Consider the following 27,019-nt stretch of genomic DNA (forward strand, 5'->3'; position numbering starts at 1 on the left):
GGTAGAAAAAAAAACAACTGTACTTAAAGGCGTAGAGAAGAGGGGAAAATATGGATTACCTGTGGTACTGAAAGAAGTCCAAGATGCCCCGGGATGAAGAGTAGGAGTGAGAGGGAACTGAGGCTGGAGAGGAGATGAGGGCCCAGTGGTGGGCCCGTGAGCCATATGAAAGGTGTGCTCTATCCTGAAGGTATTGAGCAAGGTTTGGGTGGGGGAAGCTCTTGGCAGGAGAATGTAGGAAGCAAGAATGCACCTGGCAGTGGAAGGACTGAGAGGGAAGGCTGGGAAAGTGCAGAGACTGGCTTGGGTGGGCTTTGAATGCCAAGCTAGCACTGCCAGCCTTGAACACCCAGACATTGTCCCTGCGGGGATTGGGAGTCACTAAAAGCTTTATGGCCAGAGATGGGGCTGGTATGTTTCAGGCGGTGGTTAAAGCTAATCAAAGCCGCATTGGTGAGTAGAGCAGAGCGAAGATAGATGCAAGAACCCAAACTGCCCCCTCTCTGGGATGAGCAGAAGTCCACCTCCAGCCTTTCTGAACCACGCTTTGACCATCTCTCTCCCACTCCCTTCTCCAGGAGACCATTGATGGACTGTCCTCGCAGCTGGAGGTCTTCCAGGCCAAGATGAAGAGGGTAGAAGAGTCCATTCTGAGCCGAGACTATAAGAAGCACATCCAGGCAGGTGGCAGGACACCTGGCAGCTTTTCGTTCTCGAATCTCCGGGGAGGTCAGGGTCTGGGCAACGGGAAAGGCCAGGCCCTCTTCAAGGCCAGGGCTCAGACCTGACACTCTTACTTTCACGAAGGCCTGGAAGAAACAGGGTCCCCGTGTCACTGAGGGGGAAAGTAAGGCTGAGAGAGAAGCATAGGGAATAGTAAAGTGCTTGGGCTCTGGATTTAGAAGAAACTAGATGCAAAGAGCTAACATACCACTTGGCATAAACAACTTAACCTCTCTGAACTACAGTTCCCCACCTATGGTGGTAATAGGGCTTGCAACAGAGGGATTATTAGGCTAGAAGGAGATCAAGCATATTAGGCACTTCCCGTGAGCCAAGGGAGGGAGGTGACTTATGAGAGGCAAACAGGGATTTGGAGGCAGAATGGGAAAGAGGCAGGTAGCCCGTGCCGCTCTCTCCCTGCCTGCTGGTCTGATGAGATCATTCTGTGTCCCTGTCTAGGATTACGGGAGCCCCAGCCAGTTCTGGGAGCAGGAGCTGGAGAGCCTACACTTTGTCATCGAGATGAAGAATGAGCGTATTCACGAGCTGGACAAGCGGCTGATCCTCATGGAAACAGTGGTCTGTGCTTGGAAGCAGCTGGGGGTGGGGGGGGACGTAGCCTCAGCCTTCTCCTTTCTGGTCATTTTCTCTGTAAAGCGTGTAGAGGAAAGGCGCTTTGAGGAGGCTCCGGCCTGGGCCACACCAGTGCTGGCCCTTGAGACAGCAGAGACTGGTCTGTGGCCAGTCTGGGTCAAGCAGGGGCCCCTTCCCATATGGGCCCTATGCTTTTCTTGGCTATTCCTGTGGCTCTAACTTGGGTGACACCAGCGTAGATACCCTGGCTGACCAGGAGGGATTAGCAGGTGTTTTATGTCAGGCAGGGGCTGGGGAAGAAGGCAAGGCTGAAAAATCAGACAGAAAGGAGGTCAGAATCATCAAGGACAGGCCTGGGGAGTGGTGGCCATTGAGCACACTGATGGCTTTGTCTCCAGGAGAAGGGAGGCCTTGGGAAACCAGGGTGGACTCCAAAAAGAGATTATGTTACTCCAGAAGAAATCTGCCACACAACCTATATTCTAATCAGACCATCTCAGATGCTCCCTGTGAATTTTGTTCAGCCATTTTTGTGGAATAGCCTAACAGACCCATGTAATTTTATTTATATAGATTATATCCTTCTGACTTTGGAGAACCAAAAATATCCTCTCCCTTACGCACTGATGGAGACGTTAGATGGGAGTGGCTGTATCCTTTTGCTGTGTCTCATGTGGCAAAATTAAAAATTGGCAGCCCTGTGTTCACTCCTTGGTTATGTTCTTTAAAGTAATCTTACTGCTTCACGAAATGTAACATTGAGTCCAGAATGAGTCAGTGTTTTCAGCGACCACAGATAAGAGGGAGGTGATGGCATACGTTGTGCCATGTGAGGTCAGTGGCTTTCTGAGCTCCTTCTGATTTGTTACAGAAAGAAAAAAATCTGATGTTGGAGGAAAAAATCAGCACCCTGCAGCAGGAGAATGAGGACCTCCATGTCCGGGCCCGCAACCAGATGGTTATGTCAAGGTAGCTGTCCCCCTGCCTCCTCTCCTCCCATCTCCACCATTTGGTCAACACCGCCAGTTGGGAGGGTCTCAGAGAACCAGGGGAATGGATTGGCAGGCGGGCCCAGGCCTTTCTGGGGAATGTGGCTCCCTCTCCTTGAGAGTCAAGAATCCCATTAGACCAGCTCTGCCCAGAAACCTAGGTCTCGGTGTTCTGACTGGTATCTGTCCCCATCCTGGCTGAGTAGGCTGCGTGGCAAAGCCCCATACAGGAAGAGGGGACAGGAAATTTCTAGCTGGGGTGACCTAATGAATGAATGAATGAATGTGAATGAATGAACCCGTTCTGAAGGCTTAGGAAATGAGAGCCAGGATCATGTGTTAGACATAATTCATTGAATTCTTTACATATTATCTCACCTAATCCTCCTACTTACTCTAAGAGCTGGTCCTCCTATTATCGCTCCCATTTTACAAATGCGGAAACTGAAATTTGGCAGGAGTAAAGAACTTGCTCAAGGTTACACAGCTAAGCGGTGGGGCAGATCTGAGCCCAGGGCTGTCTGCCTGTGAGGGCCGCGCTCCTCCAACATGGGATCGAATGACCTCTTGCATCCAGGCGGAGGACAGGGCGACAGGGCGGTGGGGGCCCTGACGCAGGCTGGTGGCCTGTCTGGGCAAGGCCTCCTGGAGGAACGGGTTGGTTCCTCCAGGAGGACAGGCCGCTGCCCACCGGCTTATGGGGGCCCCTGTCTACATCCACAGGCAGCTCTCGGAGGACCTGCTTCTCGCCCGCGAGGCCCTGGAGAAGGAGTCCCAGCTGCGGCGACAGCTTCAGCAGGAGAAGGAGGAGCTGCTGTACCGGGTGCTCGGGACCGATGCCTCCCCTGCCTTCCCCCTGGCCTCTGTCACCCCCACCGAGGTCTCTTTCCTCGCCAGCTAGGGCCCAGGGCCTGGGCCCGCCATGACGCCTGTGGCCACAGCTCCCTCTTGAGGACTTACCAGAGAAGACAGCAGGAGCCTCTCCTTTTCCCAGGAAGGGCGGAGGGCAGGCGTGAGATGGGAGCCAGGGTGTGTGCCCAGTGAGCCCTGGGGGCTTGGGCCATGCAGGATCACCCATGGGGCTTCCCTTGAGTTGGCCCAGGGAGTAAGCAAGAGGAGTCCTTCCGTCCCTCCCTGTTCTGTCTGTTCAAATCAGGGAAGTCCTGAGCTTTTCCCAGGGGCAGCCCGTGCGGCTGAGGCCATCTGACAAAGAGACAAACCCCCTGGTCCTGACTTGTTAGCTTCCCCCAGATGTTCTCGCCTCTGCTCAGACCATCCCTTAGCCTCAGTTTACCTCTCTAAAACAGCCAGGGGGACTGAACGAATGATTCTTGAGTCACTACAGTGTCCCATTCTAGGATTGTCTGAAGGTCAGACTAGGGGCTGGGGGACAAAAGAGAAAGTGGGCCAATCCCTGGGAATCAATAGGGAAAAGTAAGCAGCTGTAAAGGGGGTCACTAGAGGCCCTCGGGGCTGACAGTGCCATGGCCCAACCCAGCCGAGGCAGGGGCTGGGCAGGACCTGGGGCATGCCACTGCTCCTGGTCGCAGAGTCCAGTCAGCCCAGGGGCTAAGCCAGAGCTCCTCCTCCCTGACCAGGCCAGGCTCACTCCCTCAGCCCTCTGGGTCTCTCAGTCTCGGTGCATGGGCCACCTCGTGGGTCTGGACACACCTGACTGTCAGAGTTGGAACCTCACCCCTGCACAGATGAGGAAACCAAGGTGGGGAGTGGGACCCACAAAGCCAGGACTAGGACCTCATCTGTCATCTGGCTCTTTTTTCTCCACAGGCTCTGGAAAGATCAGATGTGGGGCTTAGTCTTCCTCCTCCTTCCTCCAGCTGTCCCCACCCACTTCCAGGCTCTCTCTTCCTCCTGCTCCCTACCTTTACTCCTTCTACCACCCCTGATGCCAGGCGCCAGGACCCCAGAGCCTGGCCCTCAGCTTCCCCATCAGTGCAGAGGGGTGGCCATAGTCACCAACCTCAGCAGGCCTGTCCAGCCCAGACCGTCTGTGGATTCAATATTCTCAGGAAGCTTTGGGTCAGAGGGACACTGTTATGAGAACCCCTCCCCTGCGCAGAGCATTTTAATTCAATGCTCTCACATACACCCCCCTCCTGTCAGCTACCTAAGATTCTCGAGGCCAGTTCTTAGCCCTCTTCAGCAGCAGAGCAAACTGAGATCACAGGAGCCGGAGGGCCTTGCCTGAGATTCCCCAGCTGCAGCCCCAGGCCCCAGACCAGCGGGTAAGAAAGGTCAATCCGGTAGAACTGAGGTTTGCTCCATCATCCCAGACTGCCTTCTTCATTCCCCTGGATCTGGTCTTCAGCCATTTCTTATTCTAGGAGTTCAGACGTGACTCCATTTCTCCATTTCTCCCCTAGTAGGGCTAGGGGAGGTTATCTATCTGGGAGCCTTGGGAACAGCTCTGGAGTGAAGTACACACGTACTTCTTTATGCAACTTTTCCCAAAGTTTGTGTGGGATACACTAGTTCACTGCACATTAATAGGCATGACCAAGAAAAGAATTGATAGCCAAGTAATTTGAGAAGCTCTAGATTCAGTCAAGTTAAACAGATCTGCAAAATGCTGGACTTCTCAGAACCTTTAATATATGCTGACGTGAACTGCAAATTTCCAAGAAGGAAGCAGAGTGTCCAGCATTTTCTAAACTCCTTTGACCAACTTCCTACCCCAACCTAAGCACTTCAGGCTGCAGAATGCACTTTAGAAAGCATCATTTTAATTGAGAGGGGCTGGGCTGGAGAAGGGGCAAATTGTGGGGAGCAGGGTTTCCCTCATGCAGCCTATGGCAAATATGAGGACATAAACTGTGGTCACGCCCTCACCCTGGGCAGACAAGCTGTGGGAACTATGGCGCTGTGTTTATTTGGCCCCTGTGTTTTCCTGGGAGAGGGAAGAGGTGGTTCCTCACCGAGGACCCCTGCTAGTGGCAGGGATCATTGAGGAATATGTCCCGGGCCTGAGTGACTTGCCAGGGGCTCTGGGCTCCCTCCTCGAGTGTTGGTGCCCCACTGACTCTGGCTTTGCCCAGCCTTGGAGTGGGGCCTGACGCTGGAGTCAAGGCTGGCCATCCGAACAGGTCAGGGCTTGGAGGGAAGCTGTGAGGTTGATGAAGGCATGGAAGCTGTGATGGGCGGGCAGAGTGCAAGGGGTGAGTGCAAAGGTTCTTTTTGCACTCTTTTGGGAGTGACAAGTCCTTGGCATCAAAAACACCAAGGTTCACACAGTTACCCACCCCGTTTCTGGCCATTGCTCCACACCAGGATACCTGCAGTGAGGGAGGGAGCTAGGAAGGGGCAGGGGAGACACGAGGGCCTCTAGTCACGCAGACATGGGTGGTGGCGGTCCCCGTAGCCTGAAGATTGGTGGCCCCACAGGTGTAGATGCCAGAGTCCCCAGGCCAGGCCTCTTCCACATACAGGGTGCTCCCTGCCTCCTGCTGTACCTGGCCCTCTAGGCGATCGACACTGGCCCACCTGCTGACATAGGGGGGTCAGCCCAACTGCAGGGACAAAAAAATAACTGTCCTCAGCCAGCCCAGGCATCCTCTCTGACTCAGGCACCAGCAGGCAAGTGAGAGGCACTGTGTACTCCTTCAGGGATAGGGGCTCGTCCAAGGTCATACCTGCAGATCAGAGCACCTGGAAGGCCAGGTTCTTTGTGGCAAATGTGAGCTTCTCAAGACCCTGGGGAGAAGCTGGGGTCTCCTCCCTGACTCGAGGGGACGCAGGAAGTAACTTGGCTGGGAGCAGCACCCCGCGGTGCAGCACTCTGGTTTTGCGTGGCTGTCGATGGGTGCTACCTCCCCGGGGGGGGGGGGGGTTCTATTATGACAATTGTTTGGGAAACACTTGAGTCAAGCAAAATTAAATTGGAGAGACTCAGACCACTGAGTCTATCACGTGTCCGTGTGAGTTATGAATCTCCAAGGTGGGAGGAAAAAAAAAAAACACGTCTTTTCAGGGTTTGGGGCTGGATTTGTTGGTATCCTACCATTCCAAGGAACATATTTGGGGAAAGGCTAGCACAGCAAAGCCATGTCTCCCAACCATCTGTGTGTTCTTTTCCCCTTATTGGGTTTCCATTTCCATTTTGGACAAGCGGGAGAATGATCCCCCACTCTTTCCCTCCTAAGGCCTCTGGGGAGCTCACCTTCACCATGTCTTTGCTGGTCCAGCCCTCCCGCCAAGGCTCCTGTCAAATTCCAGCTCTTCCAAGAAGCCCTTTTAAGAATTCCTGAAGTTGTCTTTGCTGGCGGATCTCCTGTGTGACCCAGCTGCTCTCCAGGTGTTTGAGGGCTCTGGGGCTAAGTTCCTTCAGAGGAAGGAACATCACTACCACCCGTCGAGAAACACCTTAGGAAGGTCTGGCCCACGCAGGTGCCCAGGAAACACTTGCTAATGGATTTCGCCCATCTGTTCTTACACACCAGCCGGAAGGCCTGAGCACTTGCCCCAGCCCCGTGTTTGTGAGATCCGGGCCGGTCTGGTCTCTGCTTGAATGTCACCTCAGAGAAGACTGACCGCTCTGTCTTAAGAAGATCCTATCAGGTTGCCCTGTTGTATGTACCCTCGATGTAGCGCTTCATATGCTCTCCATGATCATGTTCATTTCCCACGTCTTCCTCCCTGTTTAGATTGTGAGCTTGCAGACAGCAGAAGCCAGAGTTCTCTTTGCCTCATCCTTGTGGTCTCTGCACTAATTACGGCGTCTAGCACGTGGTGGGTGCTCAGTAACTATTATTGGACAAATTAACAAAGAATCACATTACACACTTTATACAGTAACTAAACAAGGAAACTGAGGCCCAGACAAGGGAAGTGACTTGCCCAAGTTCACTCAGAGCAGCAGTCCAGCAGTGGTTCCACTCTGCCACGATCGCTCCTGACCCTCATCCTAATTCCTCACTCCTGGGCTCTTGGCCAACACACTGTCACCACAGACACACACACACAGCCTTTTCTTCCCTTCTGCTTCCCTTCTGCCCTGGATATTCCCAGATAAAGTCCACAGCCATCTCCGACTCACCCAGAGCCGTACAAGTCACGCTGAAGTTCTCTCCCAGTTGGACTGGTGTGGCCGAAGCTTGGACGGTGGGTTTGAGGGAGGAAGATGGGTCTGCCATGGAGAAGATGGGAGAGAAATGGGGACAAACATGTTGAACTGATTGTTAGAACGATTGAATGAACAGCAGAATGGTTAAGCTCACAGAGGATGAATGGTTGGGTTGGTTGAATTGATAGAGGATGGGTAGTTGATGGAACAGGTGATCTGATGGAAGACGGGTGAATGGATTGGTGTGATATGATTGAGAATGACTGGATGGACTGAAAGGCTGCTGGATGCAACGTCGCTCAAGAGCTGGTTGGCTGGCTGTCTAGACAAGATAGTTGACTATATGGGGTGTTGTTGAAAGCTGGTTGGTTAGATAGAGTTCCATAATCCACAGAACCCAAATCTGAGGTCCCTGAAGGAGACATGTCTCCCCATTGCCCCGCCCACCCAGGCCCCAGGCCCACACACAGCTGACATGGATCAGCATGTACTTGGTGGAGATTTGTCTCCAGACGCCCAGGCTGGCCGAGCAGAAGAGGGAGCCAGGCAAGGAAGCCCAGGGCCAGCAGACGGTGAAGCCCTTCTTCACGTCGAAGGACATGGCGATCCCATCCACTGGGACTTCCTCCGGGGGGAACTCCCGAAGCAGTGTCACCTGGGCCAGAGGGTTGGTCACCTGGCAGGCAAGCAGGACCGGCTGATGGCTGCGCCACTGGACCACCTCATAATAATCCTCAGTGGGCCCAAAGAGCTCCTCTGGGTCTGGGAAGGAAGGAGGGAGAGAGAAGAACGAACGTGGCCTAGATTAGTTATTTCCTGCTGCTCCACCACCCACGGGCATGAGGTCCCTCATCAGGTCTTAAAATCCCACTTTCCCTGCCCTTCTCAGTCCTGGACTGAGAGCTGAAGGCCGGCCTGCTAGTTCCAGCTTCGTCATTTCGATTGACGTTCTTGGAGACCCGGACTTCAGGGCACCTGCGATGAAGATGAAGGTCTTCCGCTGGCGGGCCTCGCCGTCTGCGCACGCGCTGTCCTGGCAGTGCCGAGCCGGCAGCTGTATTCCCTGGTGTCCGCGCCCGTGGACTTGACCAGCTGCAGCTGGCCGTGCTGGCCGAAGTGCTTGATTCTGAAAGACAGTCGTGGGGCTGGACCAGGGTGAGGCGGGCAGGAGATGGGGGTGGCCTGAGACACCTGGTGAGCAGTGTTTAGCGGCCTGACCGTCCCCCTCCCCCGTGTTCAGTATGCTGCCCACCCAGTCTTCTCCCTTCCCCACTGACAGCAGGAGGATTCACAGTGGCCCCACCTGGTTTCTGATGGCTCACCTCTCACTGGCCCCATGCACATCTTCTACTGGGTCCATCTACTCGTCCCAGAGCTTGTCCTTACATTGCAAACGGCATCCCCCAAACGCCTCTGTGCTCCTTCCTCGGCTCCTTCCGTGTGTCCCTCTGTTCAGAACAGCAGTGCCCTCTAAGCAACTCCACCCCCTAACAGAGGTGGGGGCCCAGCGAATCTCACTTTGAGAGGCTGAACTGAGAGAGGGTAGACAAATCTCCTGGCCCAGTTTTATATCCCAGACTCTGCCTTCTTCTGGGGTGAGCAATGCTGGTGGGGTCAACTTTGCTTCTATTTCTGCCTTCCCAATGTTGGCGTCCCCGACGTAAGGGTACCTCGCCTGACATTCAGGCACAGACAGGCGGGACAGTCAGCCTCCTTCCCTTCCCATTGCCATCTTTCTCCCTACAGGCACTATTTGCTGCCTCCAGAGCTGACATCCCGCACCGTGGGAAGCCACGTCTCCCCTTCTGTTAAACCACTATGCATCTGATGGGTCTTGTGAGCCCATCTTACTGTTTCTTTTTTTTTTTTACATTTTTTTTTTTAAAGATTGTATTTATTTGAGAGAGGGAGAGAAGGAGCAGGGAGAGGGTGTATGGGGGAGAGAGACAAGCAGACGCCACCAAGCCCGGAGCCCTTCACAGGGCTCGATCCCAGGACCCCTGGATCATGACCTGAGCCGAAGTCAGACGCTTAACTGACTGAGCCACCCAGGTGCTCCCTGTTTCTTTTAGACGCCTGTAGTTCTACCTAATAGAAGCCCATCGTGGGTTCTGGAACACTCAAATCAGCATCAAAACTGTCCTCAAATTGTGCACTGCTGCCACACTCCTGGACCCATTCATGCTGTCACAGGAGTTCCCCCAGCTCACACCTCAGGCATCCCTCGCCTTCCTCCTCCAGGTACGCAGGTGCCCTCCAGCGAACTACCTTCCCCCAGCAGCGCAGCTCCAGGGCATCCCCAGCCCGCAGGCTCAGTGAGGCCTGCCTTCTGGAAGCAGCCCCTCCCCAACACCTGGGTCAGGATGGAGGTGGCTGGGCAGCGCAGGGCTGCCCCCTCTGTGGGAGTCTTCACCCGCAGGGACTTCTGGCTCAGGTCTGATTTGGGTTTCCTCCTGCCTGTGGCTCCGGAGGCCTTCACCTCTCCAGGGATGGCGGCTTTGAGGCCTCTCTTTTTCAGAGCCTTCGGAGTTCTGGCCCGCTCCTGGACTTCAGCTGCAGGGAGACGGGTGGGTGTGGGGCCACAGCCTTCGCCATTCATCTCTCATGGGGTCCTCTCCTCCCCCCAGCAGCTGGCAGAACCTCAGAGCTCTGTAAAGAACCCTCAGTCTGTAAAGTTATAAAATACAGACAAGCCAAGACAAAGGATTAAATTTGCCCCCAAACTTACCATCCAGAGATAACCACCATGACTATTTGAAGCATACTTTTCCAAGGCTTTTTAATGCAAATATTTTAAAGACATTGTTAAAACAAAACAATAGAACACATATTTTTAACAATCTGCCTTTCACTTAGTAATATGCTGTGATTACTATTCCGTGTCAATAAACACACGTGCACCAAAACGTTCTGAACGGTTGGCATGGTATTTCATGGTAGGGCTCTATCATGATTTATTTCTTCACTGTTGGGTGTTTGGGTTTTTCCGAATTCTTTGCCAAAATAATCAACTGTGCCATCATCATCTCATGCATGCACCTTTGATCAGATTGCTTCCTTAGAATGCATTCCTTAGCAATGGAGCTGCTGGTGGGCTACGGAAGGGAACTTACACACTTTCTTATCCGAGTGGCCACCAGTATTTCAAACCTTCTAGAACATGCTCCAAAAGAGGTCACTTAACCTGCACTGAGATATGTCTAGCAATGGGGAGCTCAGTATTTAACGATACTAATAGTGACCATTGATGGTGCCTGCAGTGTTTCTGGAAGAGTACTAGCCCCTTTCTATGCATTTTCTTATTTCATCCTCCTAATGGCTGCAAAGTAAGTGTTATTCTTATTTTACAGATGAGGGTCTTGAGGTTTACAGAGGCTCAGCCTCCCCAGGCTCTGTGCCAGGGAGCAGGAGACCCTGAGCTCAGACCCAGGTCAGCCAGGCTCCAGAGCCCATAGCAGCTCCCCCAGGAGTGTATCTTCAGGCCAAATGGCTCTAACTGCTAGAAAGACCTTTCAGATGCGGACCCACTATCTTTACCTTTAACAACTGATCCATTTTTCTTCCCTGTGGAAGAGGACACAGCCATTCCACATGCCTGCCTGCCACCCCAGCCCCCAATTTTCTCTTCACGCAGAGAAGGTTGTGCAATTTGTACCAGCTTCTGAGACTCTTTTCTGTCCTGAGAGTTCCCGGCTACATCCTTCCCTCTTCGTCCCCACTGTTACCACAACTCGGTCCAAACCCTGGTCAGATCCCAATGGAGTTTAGCAATTATCTCTTGTTATGGCCCCAAACCACCAGCACCAACACACACAGGTGCCAATGGGCAAAAAACCAACAAAACAACAAAACAACGAAAGGACCCAAACCACCACTTTCAAGCCTGAGTCCTCTAATTTCTTGGAGTTGTTAAGAAAAAACTACACACCTTCTGTGTGTGTCATTTACTTGCACACAACTACCACTCACAACACTTCTGACACCAGATTAGTGGAGGGGGTGTTCCACACCAAGCAATTCTCTGAAACATCAGCGGGGTGTCCCACCGGTTAACTCAGTTCTGACACTATTTACCTGGAACAAGCATCAGACCCCACGGGTTAAGGGCTCCGTCTCACAGGGCTTCCCTCCCCCACTTCGGATGCCAATCCCAAGTCCCAGGTTGTCACCTGTGCTTCTGACCCACTGGCTATAAACTGGGGCTCCCATGACCCCCAAGCTGTGTTCGATAATTCGCTAGAATAGCTCGCACAACTCAGGGAAACACTTACCTTTACCTGGGAGAAAAGACAGAGGTGAGCATCCAGATGGAGGAGATTCGTAGGACAAGGGGTGTGGGAAGGGGCTCAGAGCTTCCAGGCCCCCTCCCGGCGCACCGCTCTCCCAGAACCTCCAGGGCTTCAGCAACCCGGAAGCTCTCCAGACCCCATCCTCTGGGGACCATTATGGAGGCTTCTTCACACAGACACGATCCGTCATTACCTCACTCTCCAGCCCCTGCCTCTCCCCCTCCTGGAGGATGGGAGGTGGGGCTGAAAGTTCCAAGCTTCTAATCATGGCTTGGTCTTGCTGGTGATCGCCCCCATCCTGAAGCCCTCCAGGAGCCCACCCAGAGCCGCCTCATTAGAACAAAAGACACTCTTATCACCCAGGAAATTCCAGGAGATTTAGAAACTCCACGTCAGGAACCAAATATTAGAACAAAAGATGCCCCTAGTACTCTTAACACTTAGGAAATCGCAAAGGTTTTAGGAGCCTGTGCCAGGAACTGGGCAGAGACCAATATATTTAGTTTCTATTATTTCACAACAATGTAAAAGGTCTCCCTAGTGGGAACAAGGCCTTGCCTGGCCTTGGAGGGATAGGGTACTCAATAGTTTGGGGAAGTTTTGGTAGTTTGGGAGCAGGTTTATTGTGAATTTCTTACATGGGAAGAGCACTTAGTTTCCAGAGAATTTTTCCAACACAGTCTGGTTTAATCCTTTCCATAGCCTGGAAAGAGCACCCAACAAGCAGTATTATTCCCTTTTTACAGGTTGAGAAACTAAGCATCAGAGAGAACAGCTGGGCTCAGCATATTAATGAGGTGACCTAGAACAGCACAGTCCAGCATCTAAAAACGAAGATTCTCTAAGGAGTTATCTAGGCCACTCCAGAGAAGGGGTGGCAAGCCCGGGTGAGCTGATGGAACGTGGACTTTAGAGCCAATGGTGCTAGACTCTGAATCTTTGCTCCACTCCACACAGCTAGCTGTGTGACCTTGGCCAAGTCATTTCATTTCTCTGAGGCCCATTTTCTTCATTTAGAAAATGGGAATGAAAACACCTGCCTTGCAGGACTGTTTTGTGTATTAAATGAGATAATACCCATGAAGCAGTGAGGGCAGTGCCTAGCTTATAACAGAAGCTCAATAAATCCTTGTCATCAAGAATACTGTATTCTTTTCCAACTGTCACTGTAACAATTACCAGACTTGGTGGCTTAAAACAACATAAATTTATAATCTTATGGTTCTGGGGGTCAGAAGTCTAAATTGTGTCTCACTGGGCTAAAATCAAAGTGTCAGCAGGGTTGCAATCCTTCTGGAGGCTCTTAGAAAACCCGTTCCCTTGTCTTTTCCAGCATCTGGAGGCTGCCCAGATACCTTGGTTATGGCCCCATTTATCCATCCTTGAAGCCACCACTGTTGGACACCACCACCTCCCGGGATCTGCCATCTGGCCCCTCTTCCGCTTTCAAGGACCCTGGTGATTACTTTGGGCCCACCTGAATGAATGAATAATCAAGACCACGTCCCCACTTTAAGGTCAATTGATTAGCAACCTCGATTCCATCTCCAGCCCTAATGCTTCTTTGCCATGTAAGGTTCTGGGGATTAGGACGTAGATATCTTTGGGAGACTGTTATTCTTCCTACCGCAAATAGTATGTTTTTTGAAATGCAAATATAAAGCTAATGCTTTCATAGCCAAACTTCCATAGATAGAGGCCTTCCATGAAGCAGAAGCAAGCCAATCACAGGGCAGGATAAGAGAGGGTTCGGGGTACCTGCTGGGTCTTTGATTGCCCGGACTGGGCAGCTGTTGTTACAGCCTCTGGCTGGAGGTATCTTTGGGTCCTGGGTCTGGAATCCTATTTGATCCGGAATTGAAATTCAACCGAGGACTGGGCTAGAGTGGCCACCAGAGTTGGGGCTGTGCTGGCTGGATTCTGACAGGGCCCACAAGGACTCTGTGTTGGGGGAGCGTGCTGTAAATACATCTTTCTGAGCAGAGGCTCCACTGCCCAGCACGAGGGCCGCTGGGCTCTGGGGGAAGTGACTCTGCGAGCCATCAGGCCCTCAGCTTCGGAGCCTCTGGGTTTGCCCAGCCAACAAGTCGCGTAGGAAAACTGACAGAAGATGTCAAGTCTGCTCTCTGGACCCGAGGCTGATGAGAATGATCTTAACTAAGACCTGGTGGGCACCCAGGCTCTGTGCAAAGTGCTTTGCATGCATTGTGTTATTAAACACTCACAAAGGGGTCTGGAAAGGGTTTCGAAGATCACGCAGTCCAACCCCGTCATTGTGCCGATGAGGAAGCTGAGCTCAGAGGGGGGACTCTGCCAAGATGGCGCAGACAATCCGTGGGAGAGCTGAGCTCACTCCCCCCGCATCCCTACCATGCCGTCCACAGGGTACTCCTAGGAAAGGCAGAAACAAGGGGTCTCAGGATACCCCAGGGGAGTAAAAGATTCGAGATAGATGTCCATACCTGAAATGACACAGAGGAGCAGGCAACAGGACAGCCAGCAGAGCGCTCGGGGTCATTGTGGAGGACCCGCAGCTCAGACCTCAGAAGGTGTGGCATTAGGGGCTGCAGGGGAGAGATGGATGGGGACGGAAGGGTGGGAGCAGGGAAGTGGCAAGGGACCCCTGGGAGTGGGAGGGGAGAGGGGAGGGGCTGCCCCAGTTCAAAGGCAAATCCAAATCCTGAGTCCTGGCTTCTCTAGGACTCCAAACAAAATGCTTTTCTCTGGGTTCCCCCTGCCAAGGTGAATGGAGCTGTTCAGAGCTCTCCCTGCTCAGGAAAAAACAGTCCTGCAGCCAGGAGAGGAGTGTCCCCCAGGGCAGACAGGCAGAGCTGGGATGCAGCTGGCCGGGCACGGAAGGTCACAGGAGGGTCGTGAGGGGGCCTGAAGGACAGGACTACTTGAGGACCGAGCAGGTGAGTGTGGCTGGGAGGGAGTGCGGCTTGAACTGGACTTCAAGCAGGAGGGTGGCTACAGCCACCAGCCGGGCCAAATCTGCAGGCGGCAGCCCACTTCTGCATAGCGCTGAGCTAAGAAAGGCTTCACATTTTTTAAAAAAAATACATGGAACCCTTCGTGAATGTCCTTGTCATCCCTGTGCCACACTAGACTTCTCTGTCTGGTTCCAATTTTAGTGGGTGTGCTGCCAAAGGGAGCACTTAACCATTTCTAAATGGTCAAAAAAATCTACATTTGGCGACACATGAAAATGATATAAAATTCAAATTTCGGTGTCCATAAATAAAGCAGAATTGGAGAACGGCCACACTCGTTGGAGTACGTACTGTCTAGGGCGGCTTTTACCCCCCAGCCGCAGGATGGAGCAGCTGCCAGAGTCCCAGAGTCGCGGGGCCCCCAGCGCCCAAAATATTTACCGTCTGGCCCTCTGCAGAAAGTGTTTGTCAACTCCTGCTTGAAAGCTTGGTATTTCTCTCTCTCTCTCTCTCTCTAAGATTTTATTTATTTGAGAGAGAGAACACGAGCCGGGGGGTGGGGAGCAGAGTCCACAGATCAGGAAGCCTGACATGGGGCTCGATTCCAAGACCCAGAGGTCATGACCTGAACCAAAGGCAAACGCTTGACTGACTGAGTCACCCAGGTGCCCCAAAGGTTGGTATTTCCAAAAAATAATTTTACTGAAGTAAATAATATGTAAATAAAATTCATGCTCAAAAAAGATAACAGATGAAGCATAAGTTCCCTTTGACTCCCCCTCCCTACCCCCTGCGCTTTCCAATTTCCTCCAAGGTCACAGCCTGGGTGTGCGTTCTAGACCTCCTCCTGCATTTCCATCAGCCTATGTACCTATCCCTAGAGAAGTAAAGGGTTGTTTTGTGAATTTTTCTTTCTGTAAATGCTTTTAGACTCTGCATAATTTCATTAAACTTGCTTTTTTTTTTAAGTCGGCCGTGTTCCTTGGCCCCCTCTGGAGACCCACCTTGATACATTTCGCTACATAATATTCCATGACTTGGCTCTACGGTTTATTATTCCCTCCCCGAAGGACACAGAGCATGTTTCCTTTCTGCTATTGGAAACAATGCTGCAAAGAGCAAGGAGCATTTCAAGGCTCAACTAGCTACGTGTCCTTGAAGATTTAACGCTTGTTAAATGAGGGAATGGTGTCCGTACAGACATGTGGGCAGATGTAGTCTCACTCATCTGTGTGACTCAGGACACACCACCAGGCAAGTCCCTCTCAGTGCAGCCGGAAGGCTCCTGCTCTCCTGCAGAGTTCTGTGTACCTGCCAACTATTTGGTGTAAGCAGGTAGAAAGCCTCCTGGCTTCCGGTTGAAACAGGATTCCCTCTGTACAAACACAATGGTTATTCTTGGAAGGTAGTGTGCGGGGGTGGGAAGTCGCAGAGAATGGGGAGCCTGGGAACTTGGGGCCTGTTCTCACCCGCCCACTTGCTGTGTGACCTTGAACAGCCCCTTTGGGCTTCAGTTTCCCCAGCTGTTTAAGGAGAGTATGGGACACTTAGAGCTCTGGCTTTTCAGAGCCCTAACATCCTCTTTTCAGTGACCCAGTCCTTCAAGGAGTGTAAGGGCTCTGAGAGGTGATGGTGTGGGTGCCAGCCACACAGGCACAGTGCTCCCAAGGGAGGTGCTGGGAGCTAGGCAGGGCACCACGCTGAATCCACGTTCTCACTGATCGTTCCCCAGGGGAGAGATTGCAGGAAGAGAGTATCCATGCAGCCCAGCCCAGCCCCAAGGCCCTGGAGAACGTCCATTGCGGCCTTGAGCCCAGGGTCCGGGATCTGGAGCACCCTGTCCCCCTCCATCCTACAGCACTTACCACAGTTTGTTGTTCATGGGAATTTGTGTGATTGTGTCATGAATGTCCATCTCCCACCCTCTAAGGTGTGAGTTCTGTGAAAGCGGGGCCTGGTTTATACTGCTCTACTCTTTATCCCAGTCTCCTGACACAGTGCCTAATATTCTGTGGGCACTAGACGAGCCTCTGCTGAATGAACAAATGAGCTGCTCCAGCCTGGTTTCAACAACAGAGACATAGCCTTCTCTCTAACCCAAGGGCTCCCAAAGAGACAAATAAGGAGGCGTGGAGAGCAGAGGGGGCGCGGTACAAACAGTCCAGACAACATCTCGCAATTAGAAAGGTCACTCCCTTCCTGGGTGTCAGCCCTCGGGTGGGAGTGTCTGGAATAGTAGACCTCGGTGGGAAAAAATACTCACTGAAGCTTTGAATTGTAGTATCCATTCATTTAGTCATTTATTTCATTCACCAAATATTTACAGACTCTACCAAGCAATGGAGACATGAAGACAGGTATTAGCCAAAATCACACAAATAAATATCGAATCACCAGCGAGGACAGTGTTATGATGGGAAAGAACAGGATCCTAGGAGAGGCGATGGGGAGGGGTGTATAAAGTGCACTGGAGAAAGGATTAGGAAGGAATTTCTGAAGAAGTGCTATTTAAGGAGAAACCCACAAGAATAGTTAAGCTTCTACCAGGCTTACAAGAAGAGCTTTCATTCCATGGAAATGGAATGTTTCAATAGAATTTTGAGTGAGTCATGGAATCTCAGAATCCCAGACAGAGAATCTCAGAGTTATAGAATCTTTTTTTTTTTAAGATTTTATTTATTTATTTGACAGAGAGACAGCCAGCCAGATAGGGAACACAAGCAGGGGGAGGGGGAGAGGAAGAAGCAGGCTTCCAGCGAGGAGCCTGATGTGGGACTCGATCCCATAACACCGGGATCACGCCCTGAGCTGAAGGCAGACGCTTAACGACTGCGCCACCCAGGCGCCCCCAGAGTTATAGAATCTTAACCCTGCAGAATCCTGAAACAAACACTTAAAGACTCTTCAACAGCAAATGGTACCTTAGAATTGAGTGTTAGAGATTCAGAGTCTTCACATGTGAGAGCAAAGGGAATCGTTAAGAGGAAACTGATTCCTATCCCTTTCTCTACTATTGTACAGACAGCAATAGAACAAAACAGAAGTGCACAGTCATAGGACCCAGCCAGAACTCTCACCTCTTATTATTCATAGATTAGGACTCTATCCATTTAATAAATAATAATAATAGCAACAATGCTTATATTTATTATCTCATTACTAGGAGCTAATTGCTGCTAAGTGATTTATATCATGATATCAGTGAATTCCGACACCAAACTCGTGAGGCAGATGTTTTGTAATACCCATGTACTATAACTAAGAAAACAGAATCTCAAGGGGAATAAAAATGGTTAATGGTCACTCAGCTAGAATGTCATGGAACCAGAACGCTAGGGTTTTTTTTTTTGTTTTTTGTTTTTGCTTATTTGCTTCTTAATTTAAACACTGTGCTCTAAAGCATGGTGTCACGCAGTTTGTCCTTATTACAGTGGCTTTCAGGCCTTTTCACAGGGACCCCAGCCTTCTTGTAACTCCCTCCTTAGGGGTCAAGGTAACTTCCTGGCCCGACTTTATTGGGGGACTTAATTGCACACTCTCACCGTCAAAGGAGACTTCTGAGACTTAAATGTGCTGTTAAACCCAAAAGAAGCGAGTCTGCTTCTGGGATCCAAGAAACAGCACCTTAGGGCAGGCACTAGATAGCTACGTTATGGCCGCTCAGTGAATGAGCCTCCCTGGGTCCCAGGTTCCACGTCTTTGAGGTGAGATGATTGTGCCTGCTCTGCTCACCTCGGTTGTGGAGAGATAATGCGTGCAAACTTGCTTCGTGATTTACGAAGTATACGTAAGCCTTCTAAGGTTCAGTGGTTTCTCTTCTACCTTGTGCCTGAGACTGTGGATGGATCTCCTCTCAATGCGGGGTGGAGGGGAGGGCAGTTTGGAAATATGAGGAGCCTCAAAACGTATTCGTTACCCTTTTATCTGGAATTCAAGTTTTAGGAAACATCTCGAAGCCGTGCTGAAAAATTCAGAATCAACCTAAATGTCCAACAATGGGGGGTTAGTAGATAAATAAATTATATTACCATAGAAGGGAATTTGATAGAGTTATTTTCAATGTTTTGGAGAATATTTAATCACACAAAATAGTGTTCACAACAAATTAAGGTGTATCAAGGAAAATAATATTTACAGTAAGTTTCAGGTTTTTGCAAATAAAAGTATACGTGTGTGGTACAGAAGTGCTCCAGCAGCGCTGTTGTTAAACTCATTGTTACTGTCGTTGTTGTATAGTAAAGGAATGATGTTAATCGTTGCATTGCTGTAGGCTATCTTTGGATTGTAGGATTATGATTTTAAATTATTTTCCTCTTTTGATTATCTATAATGAGCACCCAATATTTTCACAATAAGAGAAAAAAAATAAATTAAAAAGCGGTTCTGTGATTTTTAAGCCTATTTTTTGTTTGCAGACTGTTTCTCCATCTCTCCACCGTCCAAGTGACCCACCTGTCCAAAACTAACTGTCCTCCCGTCCCTGAGACCCTATGGCTGAAAATAATCTGCTTCATGCCAAGTGGTTAGAAACTCCTTCTGTTCTTCCCCACAGAGGAGCAATCCCCAAGTCTTTCAGAGGAATACCAGGCACTGAGAATGTGGAAGAAGAGGGTCTTCCTGGTGGCCCTGTGAACGGTACCCCTGGGGGCGCCTTCCTTTAGTGAAGGTGAGAATGGGAATGCGCCAGGCCAGGCACAGTCCCCTGATGGAGGCCGGCAGAACTGGAATCTGCCAGCAGGTGGCAGTATCTGCCCACTTGCAGCTTCTCCAGGGAGCAACCCCGAGATCGCCAACATTTCTCCCCTGAAGACAGGGAAAATGCAGTCCAGAGAAAGCAGGGGAGAGAGTCTGCAATCACAATCCGTTGTTCTGCCCACATCTCCACACCACATTGTCTCTCTTACAAACACTTTAGAGAGGCCACTCTATGTAGGAAGGGGCTTGGAACAGCACCAAAAAGATGAAGTCATCTTAGCGTGCTTCCGTCCCACATTTGCCTCCTTCCAGGCTTTGTGTCCACCAGCCAGTGAGGTTCTGTGACATATGCTTATTTGCTATTCCACAGTCCCTGGATGTTTACGTTGTCTCCTTTCTGTGGGTAAAAATACGATGTGGAACCTAAAAAGCTTTCTCTGTATCTCAAATTATTTTCTTAGAACTGATTCCCAGAAATGACATGATCAGTCAAAGGAAACAAGCAGTCTATTAACCCTTTTTTCTGCAGCTCAGGGGATAAGGCCCTGGGCTCAGCAGTCAAGGGGACCAGGCTTTCAATCCTGGTTCAGTCATTGGGGCTGACTGGGGGCAAACACCGTATTTTCTCTGAACGTCGGTCATCTTTACTGCAAATGAAGGATGCTAACAGCCCCTACACTTGTACGTTAGAGCCCGTTCTCTCTCCAGATATTGCTCCCTCTCTCTTCCATTTCTTCACTCGATCTGATCATTCCCATCAGTTCACAAATATGCTGTGATGTCACCAACCCTAAACAAATAAACCAAAACCCTCCTCTTGATCCCCACCCCCAACCAGGGACGCCCCATTTTCTTTGCTGGCCTTTGCAGCAAAACTCCTGAAACAAGCAGTTGGCACTTGTTTTCCTAAGCCCGTTCCCGTAAGGCCCTTGCCCCCAACACTCCACCGGGCCTGCTCTGCACAGGAAACGTCAACCTTCATATTGCTAAACACAATGACGGATTCTTGGGTCTTGTCCTACTGGACCTAAGAGCAGCATTGGCACAACGGACTGCTTCCTCCTCCTTCAAATGTTTTCTTCCACTTGCTTTCCAAAACACCACACGCTCCTGGGTTTCCTTACACTTCACTGCAAGCTCTTTCCCAGTCACCTTTGCTGAGTTCTTCTCTTTCTGATTCTTTTTTTTTTTTTTAAGTTTTACACTTATTTAAGTAATTTCCACACCCAACATGGGACTTGAACTCACGACCAGATCAAGGGCTGCAGGTTCTTCCAACTGAATCAGCCGAACACCCCTTTTCTTTCTGATTTTTTTTTTTTTTTTTAAGTAGGCTCCTTGCCCAGCACAGAGCCCAATGCGGGGCCTGAACTCATGATCCTGAGATCCAGACTCTGAGATCAAGACCTAAGCTGAGACCAAGAGTCGGATGCCTAAATGACTGAGCCACCCAGGTACCCCCTTTCTGATTCTTAATGTAGGAGTGACCCGTGGTTCTCTTCTCCTTTGACAAGCTCATCACTTTCTCTGGCCTTGAACAGTAGTCCTATGCATGTGACTTTCAAATCTGTATCCCCAGCCCTGACCTCTTTCTTGAATGCCAGATGTGTCTACACAACCGCCTCTTTGACATCTCCTCTTGGATATCTAATAGAAATCTTAAACAAACTGATCAAAAACAAGTCATTTTTCCCCCACTTCAACCACCCAAATTTCTCCTCCTGCAGTTTTGTTCATCGCAGTTCATAGTAACTCCATCCTTCTAGTGGGTCAGGCCAAGATCCTTGAAGTCATTCTTGGCTCCTCTCTCTGTCTCTCACCTTATATCCAATCCTTCAGGAAATCATGTTCATTTTGCCTTGAAGTCTATCCAGTCTCTAACCACTTCTCACCAACTCCATTTATGCCACTCTGGCTGAGGCACCAGTATCTCTGACCCAGATTACTCCAAAAGCCTCCTACCAGATCTCTAGCTCCTATTCTTGTCCCCCATTTAGTATTCAATATTCTTGACACAGAAATATATCATCTCCAGAATATATAAAGAGCTCTTACAACTCAACAACAAAAGCACAACCCAATTTAAAGAATGGCACAGGGAAAAAAACCAAAATGGGTGAAGGACTTGAATAATTTGAATGGGCAAAGGACATTTCTGCAGAGAGGATGTATGTACAAATGGCCAATAAACACATGAAAAGTTGTTCAATATCGTTAATCATTACCCGGAGACACCAAAAAGAGAAAAGAAAAGAAAACACTTAGCTATACTTCAGTTATAAAAACAGAACACAAAACCACAAAATACCATTTCACACCAACGAAGATGGCATTAAAAACAAAAAATAAAAAATGGAAAATAACAAGTGTTGTCAAGGACATGGAGAACGCCGTGTATTGCTGGTGGAAACAGCTCAGCAGTTCCTCAAGCAGTTAAATATAGAATTACCATTCAGACTAGCAATTCCACTCTCAGCAAATATGGAAGAGAATTGAAAACAAGCCCTCACACCAGTATTTGTACACAAATGTTGATAGCAGCTCTGTTCACAATGGCCAAAAAGAGGTAACAACCTAAATGCCCATCAGCTGATGAATGGATAAGCAAAAGGTGACATATGCGTTCGATAAAATATTATTCAGCCATAAAAAGAATGAAGTACAGACACACGCAGCAACACGGAGGAACTTCAAGACCATGGTCATGATGGTTAATCTTCCATGTCATCTTGACTAGGCTAAGGGACGCCCAGAGAGCTGATAAAACATCATTTCTGGGTGCTTCTGTGATGGTTACCATCTGATTCACTGAGAGATTAGCATTTGGTGCAGTAGACTAAGGACCTGCCCTCACCCATGTGGTCAGGCATCATGCAATCTATTGAGGGCCAAATGGAACAAATGGCAAAGAAAGGGTGAATTCAGCTCTCTCTCTTCTTGAGCTGGGATGTCTATCTTCCTGCTCTTAGACACACACACACACACACACACACACCCCGCCCCCGCCATTCTCCGGCCTGCTTATTCTAGCAGAATCACACCCCTGGCTCTCCTGATTCTCCAATTTGCAGACAGCAGATTATGGGACTTCTCGGTCTCCATAAACTGCCTGAGCCAATTCCCATAATAAATCTCCTCCTATATCTATTTCTATATACCCTGTTCGTTCTGTTTCTCCGGAGAACCCTAATACAATTATGCTAAGTGAAAGGAGCCAGACACGAAACCGCTTCATTTATATGACACATTCAGAATAGGCAGATCCATAGAGGCAGAACGCAGTTGGTGGTTTCCAGGGGCTGGGGGAGGGGAGAGTGGAGAATAATCACTTAATGGGTTCGGGTTTTCCTTTAGGGGGAGGAAACCGGTTTGGAACTATGCAGAGGTGGTGGTTAGATAAGAATGTGAATGTACTAAATGTCATTGAATTGTTCACATTAAAATGGTTAATTTTATGTTACGTGAATTTTACTCCCAAAGAAAGAAGAAAAAAAAATGTCATGTCCCTCCTCTACTCAGCACCCTGTAACAATTCCCCAAATGCCTCAGAGTAAAAGACTAAGTCCTTACAAGGACCCACAAGCCCTCTCCTCCACCCCCATTTGATTTGGTCCCTCCTTATCTCTGTTCTCCCGGTACTTTCCCTCCCCCTCACTCCACTCCAGCCACACTGGTCTTCTTGCTGTTTCTGGAACATTCCAGGCCTACTCCAGCCTCCAAGCATTTGCTCCAGCTGTTTCCTCTGGCTGAGACACTCTTCCTACAGCTTGGCTACCTTCCTTACCTCTTCCACATTGTTTTCAAATCTCCCCCTGTCATTGAACAAGAGGTCTTATCCTGCGGGGCGCCTGGGTGGCACAGCGGTTAAGCGTCTGCCTTCGGCTCAGGGCGTGATCCCGGCGTTATGGGATCGAGCCCCACATCAGGCTCCTCCGCCATGAGCCTGCTTCTTCCTCTCCCACTCCCCCTGCTTGTGTTCCCTCTCTCTCTGGCTGCCTCTATCTCTATCTCTATCGAATAAATAAATAAAATCTTTAAAAAAAAAAAAAAGAGGTCTTATCCTGCAGATTACCTCATCTTTCTGTGGGGGTCCCAATGGCAGATTCATTGGCACTGATTGAAAAATCCCTGATTGACCAATTAAGACTACATTTCTGGAGGAGGTTGAAACAGATTAGGTATTAATCCCCAAGCCACGGTTTGTGAATTCAGTCTCAAAGACACTATTTTGGGCCAGTGGTTTTATTTTTAACAGATTTCATCATAAGGTAATTATGTTCATTTCTTCTTAGTCTCCTACTAGATTCCATTCACCTTTCTGGTCACAACTTAACATCACTCTCATTTGGATACCCAGGTTGGGCTTGGTTCATCTGCTGTGGGCCAGCATTGCACTTTAGAGATTACAGCTGTACAAACTTTATTGTAACAATGACCTAACCATCTGTCTTCCGTGAGAGTGAACACTCCATGTGGGTAGGTCAGGGCCCCACTTCCTATGTGTTCACTTCAGTCTCCAGGCTCAGTGCCTGGCATGCAACAGGGACTCAATACATTTTGTTGGGGGAATGAATATGTTGGGGAAGAAACAATTCCTCAGCCCTTCCAAGGTCCTCCTAGCTGGATTAAGAATCAAATAGACATGAGACAGATTAACAGGAGAAAATCAAATTTAGTTTCATACGTAAGGGGAATCCACACAGACATGGAAATCCCAAAGACACTGAGGCAACATTACACTTATACGAGCTAGGCAGAGGGGTAGGGGTCTGAGGAAGACCATTAGCAGGAAGGTGAGAGATGTCTGGAAAATAAAGTTTGCCCTGTTATGAAGATAAGTTTCTTAGGTAAATTGGAATGTCTTGTTAAAAATTCTCTTCTTGGCACCTGGGTGGCTCAGTTGGTTGAGTATCCAACTCTTTTTTTTTTAAATATTTTATTTATTTATTTGACAGAGAGAGGGAGAGAGCACACAAGCAGGGGGAGCAGCAGGATCATGACCTGAGCCGAAGGCAGACGCTTAACTGACTGAGCCACCCAGGTGCCCCTGAGCATCCAACTCTTGATTTTGGCTCAGATCATGATCTCGGGGTTCTTGGGGTTAGCCCCCTGTTGGTCTCCATGCTCAGTGGGGAATCTGCTAGAGTATTCTCTCCCTCTGCTTCTACTCTTCCCCCAACTCCTGCAAGTGCACTCGCTCTCTCCCCCTCGAATAAGTAAATAAATCTTTTTAAAAAAGTTCTCTTATTGGTACAGGCTCTTGCCAATGTAAATTTAGGCAGTCGAGGGGGAGGTAAAGAGCTTTTCCTGACTCTGGTTTTAACTCAAAATAATCTTCATGCCAAAGTGGTCCATCTTGGAGCAGCCTGCCCTTGGCCCCTATAAATAGATGAAAGGACATAGTTTCCAACCAGGTCTCCTTGTGGGAGACATAGAGGATTCTGAACTAGTGACAGATTGAGGACAGCCATTGGAAAAAGCTTTGGATATCACTATCTTTTGGATGAGCAAATTTATAATCAAAGCAGTTACGTGTCTTGCCCATGCGAACTCAGCAGGTGAGTGGCAGCCCAGGTTGCCATCCGTCTATCTTTTCACCAAAGCAGAACTTCTAAGGAGGTGTAGGGGATGGGAAATACTACTGACCTTTGCTGCAGGACCACCTCTTCCAGGAAGTCTTAACAAATATCCTGGAGGACAATCATTCTGTTTCTTCTGGATTCGCAAATAGTTGATCATTTTCTGTGTTCCAGCATTTGCCACACAGCCCTGGGTTTTAACTGCCTGTCTCTTTGCCTTTCCTCTGAACTATGCACTCCCCAGAGCCAAGCTCAAGTAAGTGTACCTCTGGAGTCACTAGACCCAGGTTCCCCCCGCAGCTCCACAACTTACTAACGTTGCCACATTGGTCAAATAACTGGACGTCTCTGGACTCTCCTACTCTGCAAAGTGGGTAAGTAATGTCACTAGCCTAGTGGGGCTATTGAGGAATGTTATCTAATCAGGCAGATAAGTGCTCGGCCTCAATTTTGTCAAGTCTCAATGTTCTGTTTCTCAACAAAGCTTTGGCGAGTGGTAGGAATTTGGGGGGAAATGTCCAGTTCAGGAAATCGGAAGCCCTGACTTCTGGTCCTGAGTGGCCCTGTGACCCTGGCCAAATCCCTCTACCTTCTCTAGGACTCGGTCGGGGTCTGAGCACTGACGTAGGTGCTGGCGGGGCCCTTCTCGGCCGGTGACATTCTAAGATTCCAGGAGCGAATGAACTTGGGGGGTGGGGATGGAGGAGGGAAGGTGGGGCGAGCCGGATTGGCCTCCGCGCGCCACGTGTCCGGCCCGCGAGCCTCCGGCTGTCCTCCCGGCCCGCCCCGCGCTGCGGCTGCTGCTACTGCTCGGCTAACGGGCTCCCACCCTGCGAGCTCTGTGTCCGTCCGCTCGTTCGCGACAGGAAGCCTCCGCCGCGCGGTGAGTGGGTTGAGGCCGGAGAGGGGATCGCATCAGGGGACCCTCCCCACTCCCGGGGGCTGCAGAGACGTGGGGACAAGCGATAAACGCCCTGTCATCGCTGACCTGTGCCTCCCGCAGGGCTCCAGGGAGGGGCGCGGGCAGGGGGCGGGCGCGGGCAGGTGGGGGGCCGCGGGAGCGGGAACCCGAGGGCGCGGGAATCCGAGAGGGTCTCGGGCTCGATGTGTCTGGGGGAGCGCAGTGGAACAAATCTAGAACTGCGGGCGCAGAAGCGAAGGCTGGGGGATGGGAGGGGAACAGGGGAGGGGAGGGGGGGGCGGACTCTGCCGCGGGTGCGGTCCAGGGGCTGGGGGCACTCGGGAGGAGGCAGCGCTGGATGCTGGACGTGCTTTGGGAGGGGTAGGGGGGCTGGAGAGACTTAGAAGACCTGGGGTTGGGGGCAGCAGGACGGGGGGCGGGGGGGCGGGCGGTCCTAAGTACCCACAGGGAAGGGTGTGGCTGAGGAGGCCAAAGACGGGCTGCAGGAAGAGGCAGACCCTCCAGCCGCTTGTGAAGTGGTTTCTGTGTGTTGTTGGGGGGAGGGCTCTCGGTGTGCAGACCCGTGGGGAACTGGCATGTTCACACCCCAGGGACCCTCCCGTCCCTTTGGACCACCGCTGGCCTGAAGGAGACTTGCAACTGGGCCCTAAGGCCAGATGCCCCACCCTTCTGCCTGCTCCCCGCTCTCCGGAAGCCTAGTTTAGGCCCTACCAAAGCTTAGGTCTTCAGATAACTCCCGAAATACCAGCATGGGACTGAAATACCCTGAATCCAATCCCAGCTCCATCATCGACTTGCAGTGTGACCTTGAATCAATAGCTTTCCCTCTTCGAGTCTCAAACCACTCCAAGTCCAGAGCTGATACAAACCCAGCCCCTCTCCGTGGAAATGATGGCTATTGTTAAAATTGATTAATTTGTCAGCTGCAAGGAATGATTACAAGTTTGGGAAGTCTTGATTCCAGGCTTGGGAAGCCTTGTAGGCCTTGTAGGCCCTGTAAGGGGAGGGGCGGGGTCCTTTGGGAAGAGAATCCAGCCTTTGCTTCCTTCCTACCCCTCCTTTTCTCTAAACCCCCTCGGGTCTTCTTTGACAATTCCAAATTTGGACATATGGCTCCGGGGTTGGCCAAAGGACTCTGGTTTCCTCAGTCTGCCCTTTTCACTCACTTCCCCCTCCCGCCCCACCCAAAGCACACCTGAAATTGCTGGCCCCACT

General features: G+C 50.4%; 2 protein-coding genes and 1 pseudogene across 3 annotated transcripts in view; 2 read left to right on the forward strand and 1 right to left on the reverse strand.

Annotated features, from left to right (window-relative positions):
• Window positions 1–6,236, forward strand: part of CCDC69 (coiled-coil domain containing 69) — a gene marked incomplete at its 5' end in the record, with an annotated part of 40,521 nt that extends 34,285 nt beyond the window's left edge. Inside the window, 4 exons of the mRNA XM_040630390.1 lie at window positions 579–680; window positions 1,183–1,302; window positions 2,189–2,286; window positions 3,030–6,236. Coding sequence (XP_040486324.1) covers window positions 579–680; window positions 1,183–1,302; window positions 2,189–2,286; window positions 3,030–3,207 — 498 coding nt within the window. The remainder of the gene's footprint in view (window positions 1–578; window positions 681–1,182; window positions 1,303–2,188; window positions 2,287–3,029) is intronic.
• An 8,496-nt stretch (window positions 6,237–14,732) lies between these two features.
• Window positions 14,733–14,833, reverse strand: LOC121102807 (annotated as a pseudogene).
• Window positions 14,834–25,626: 10,793 nt separating this feature from the next.
• Window positions 25,627–27,019, forward strand: part of ANXA6 (annexin A6) — a 45,835-nt gene continuing 44,442 nt past the window's right edge. The window contains exon 1 of one of the 2 annotated variants that reach the window (XM_040630391.1): window positions 25,627–25,765. The gene's annotated coding sequence lies outside the window, so the exon portion shown is untranslated. The remainder of the gene's footprint in view (window positions 25,766–27,019) is intronic. The other variant, XM_040630392.1, reaches the window with a different exon arrangement.

This window comes from Ursus maritimus, unplaced genomic scaffold (genome assembly GCF_017311325.1).
Source record: "Ursus maritimus isolate PB19 unplaced genomic scaffold, ASM1731132v1 scaffold_15, whole genome shotgun sequence".
Taxonomy (NCBI): domain Eukaryota; kingdom Metazoa; phylum Chordata; class Mammalia; order Carnivora; family Ursidae; genus Ursus; species Ursus maritimus.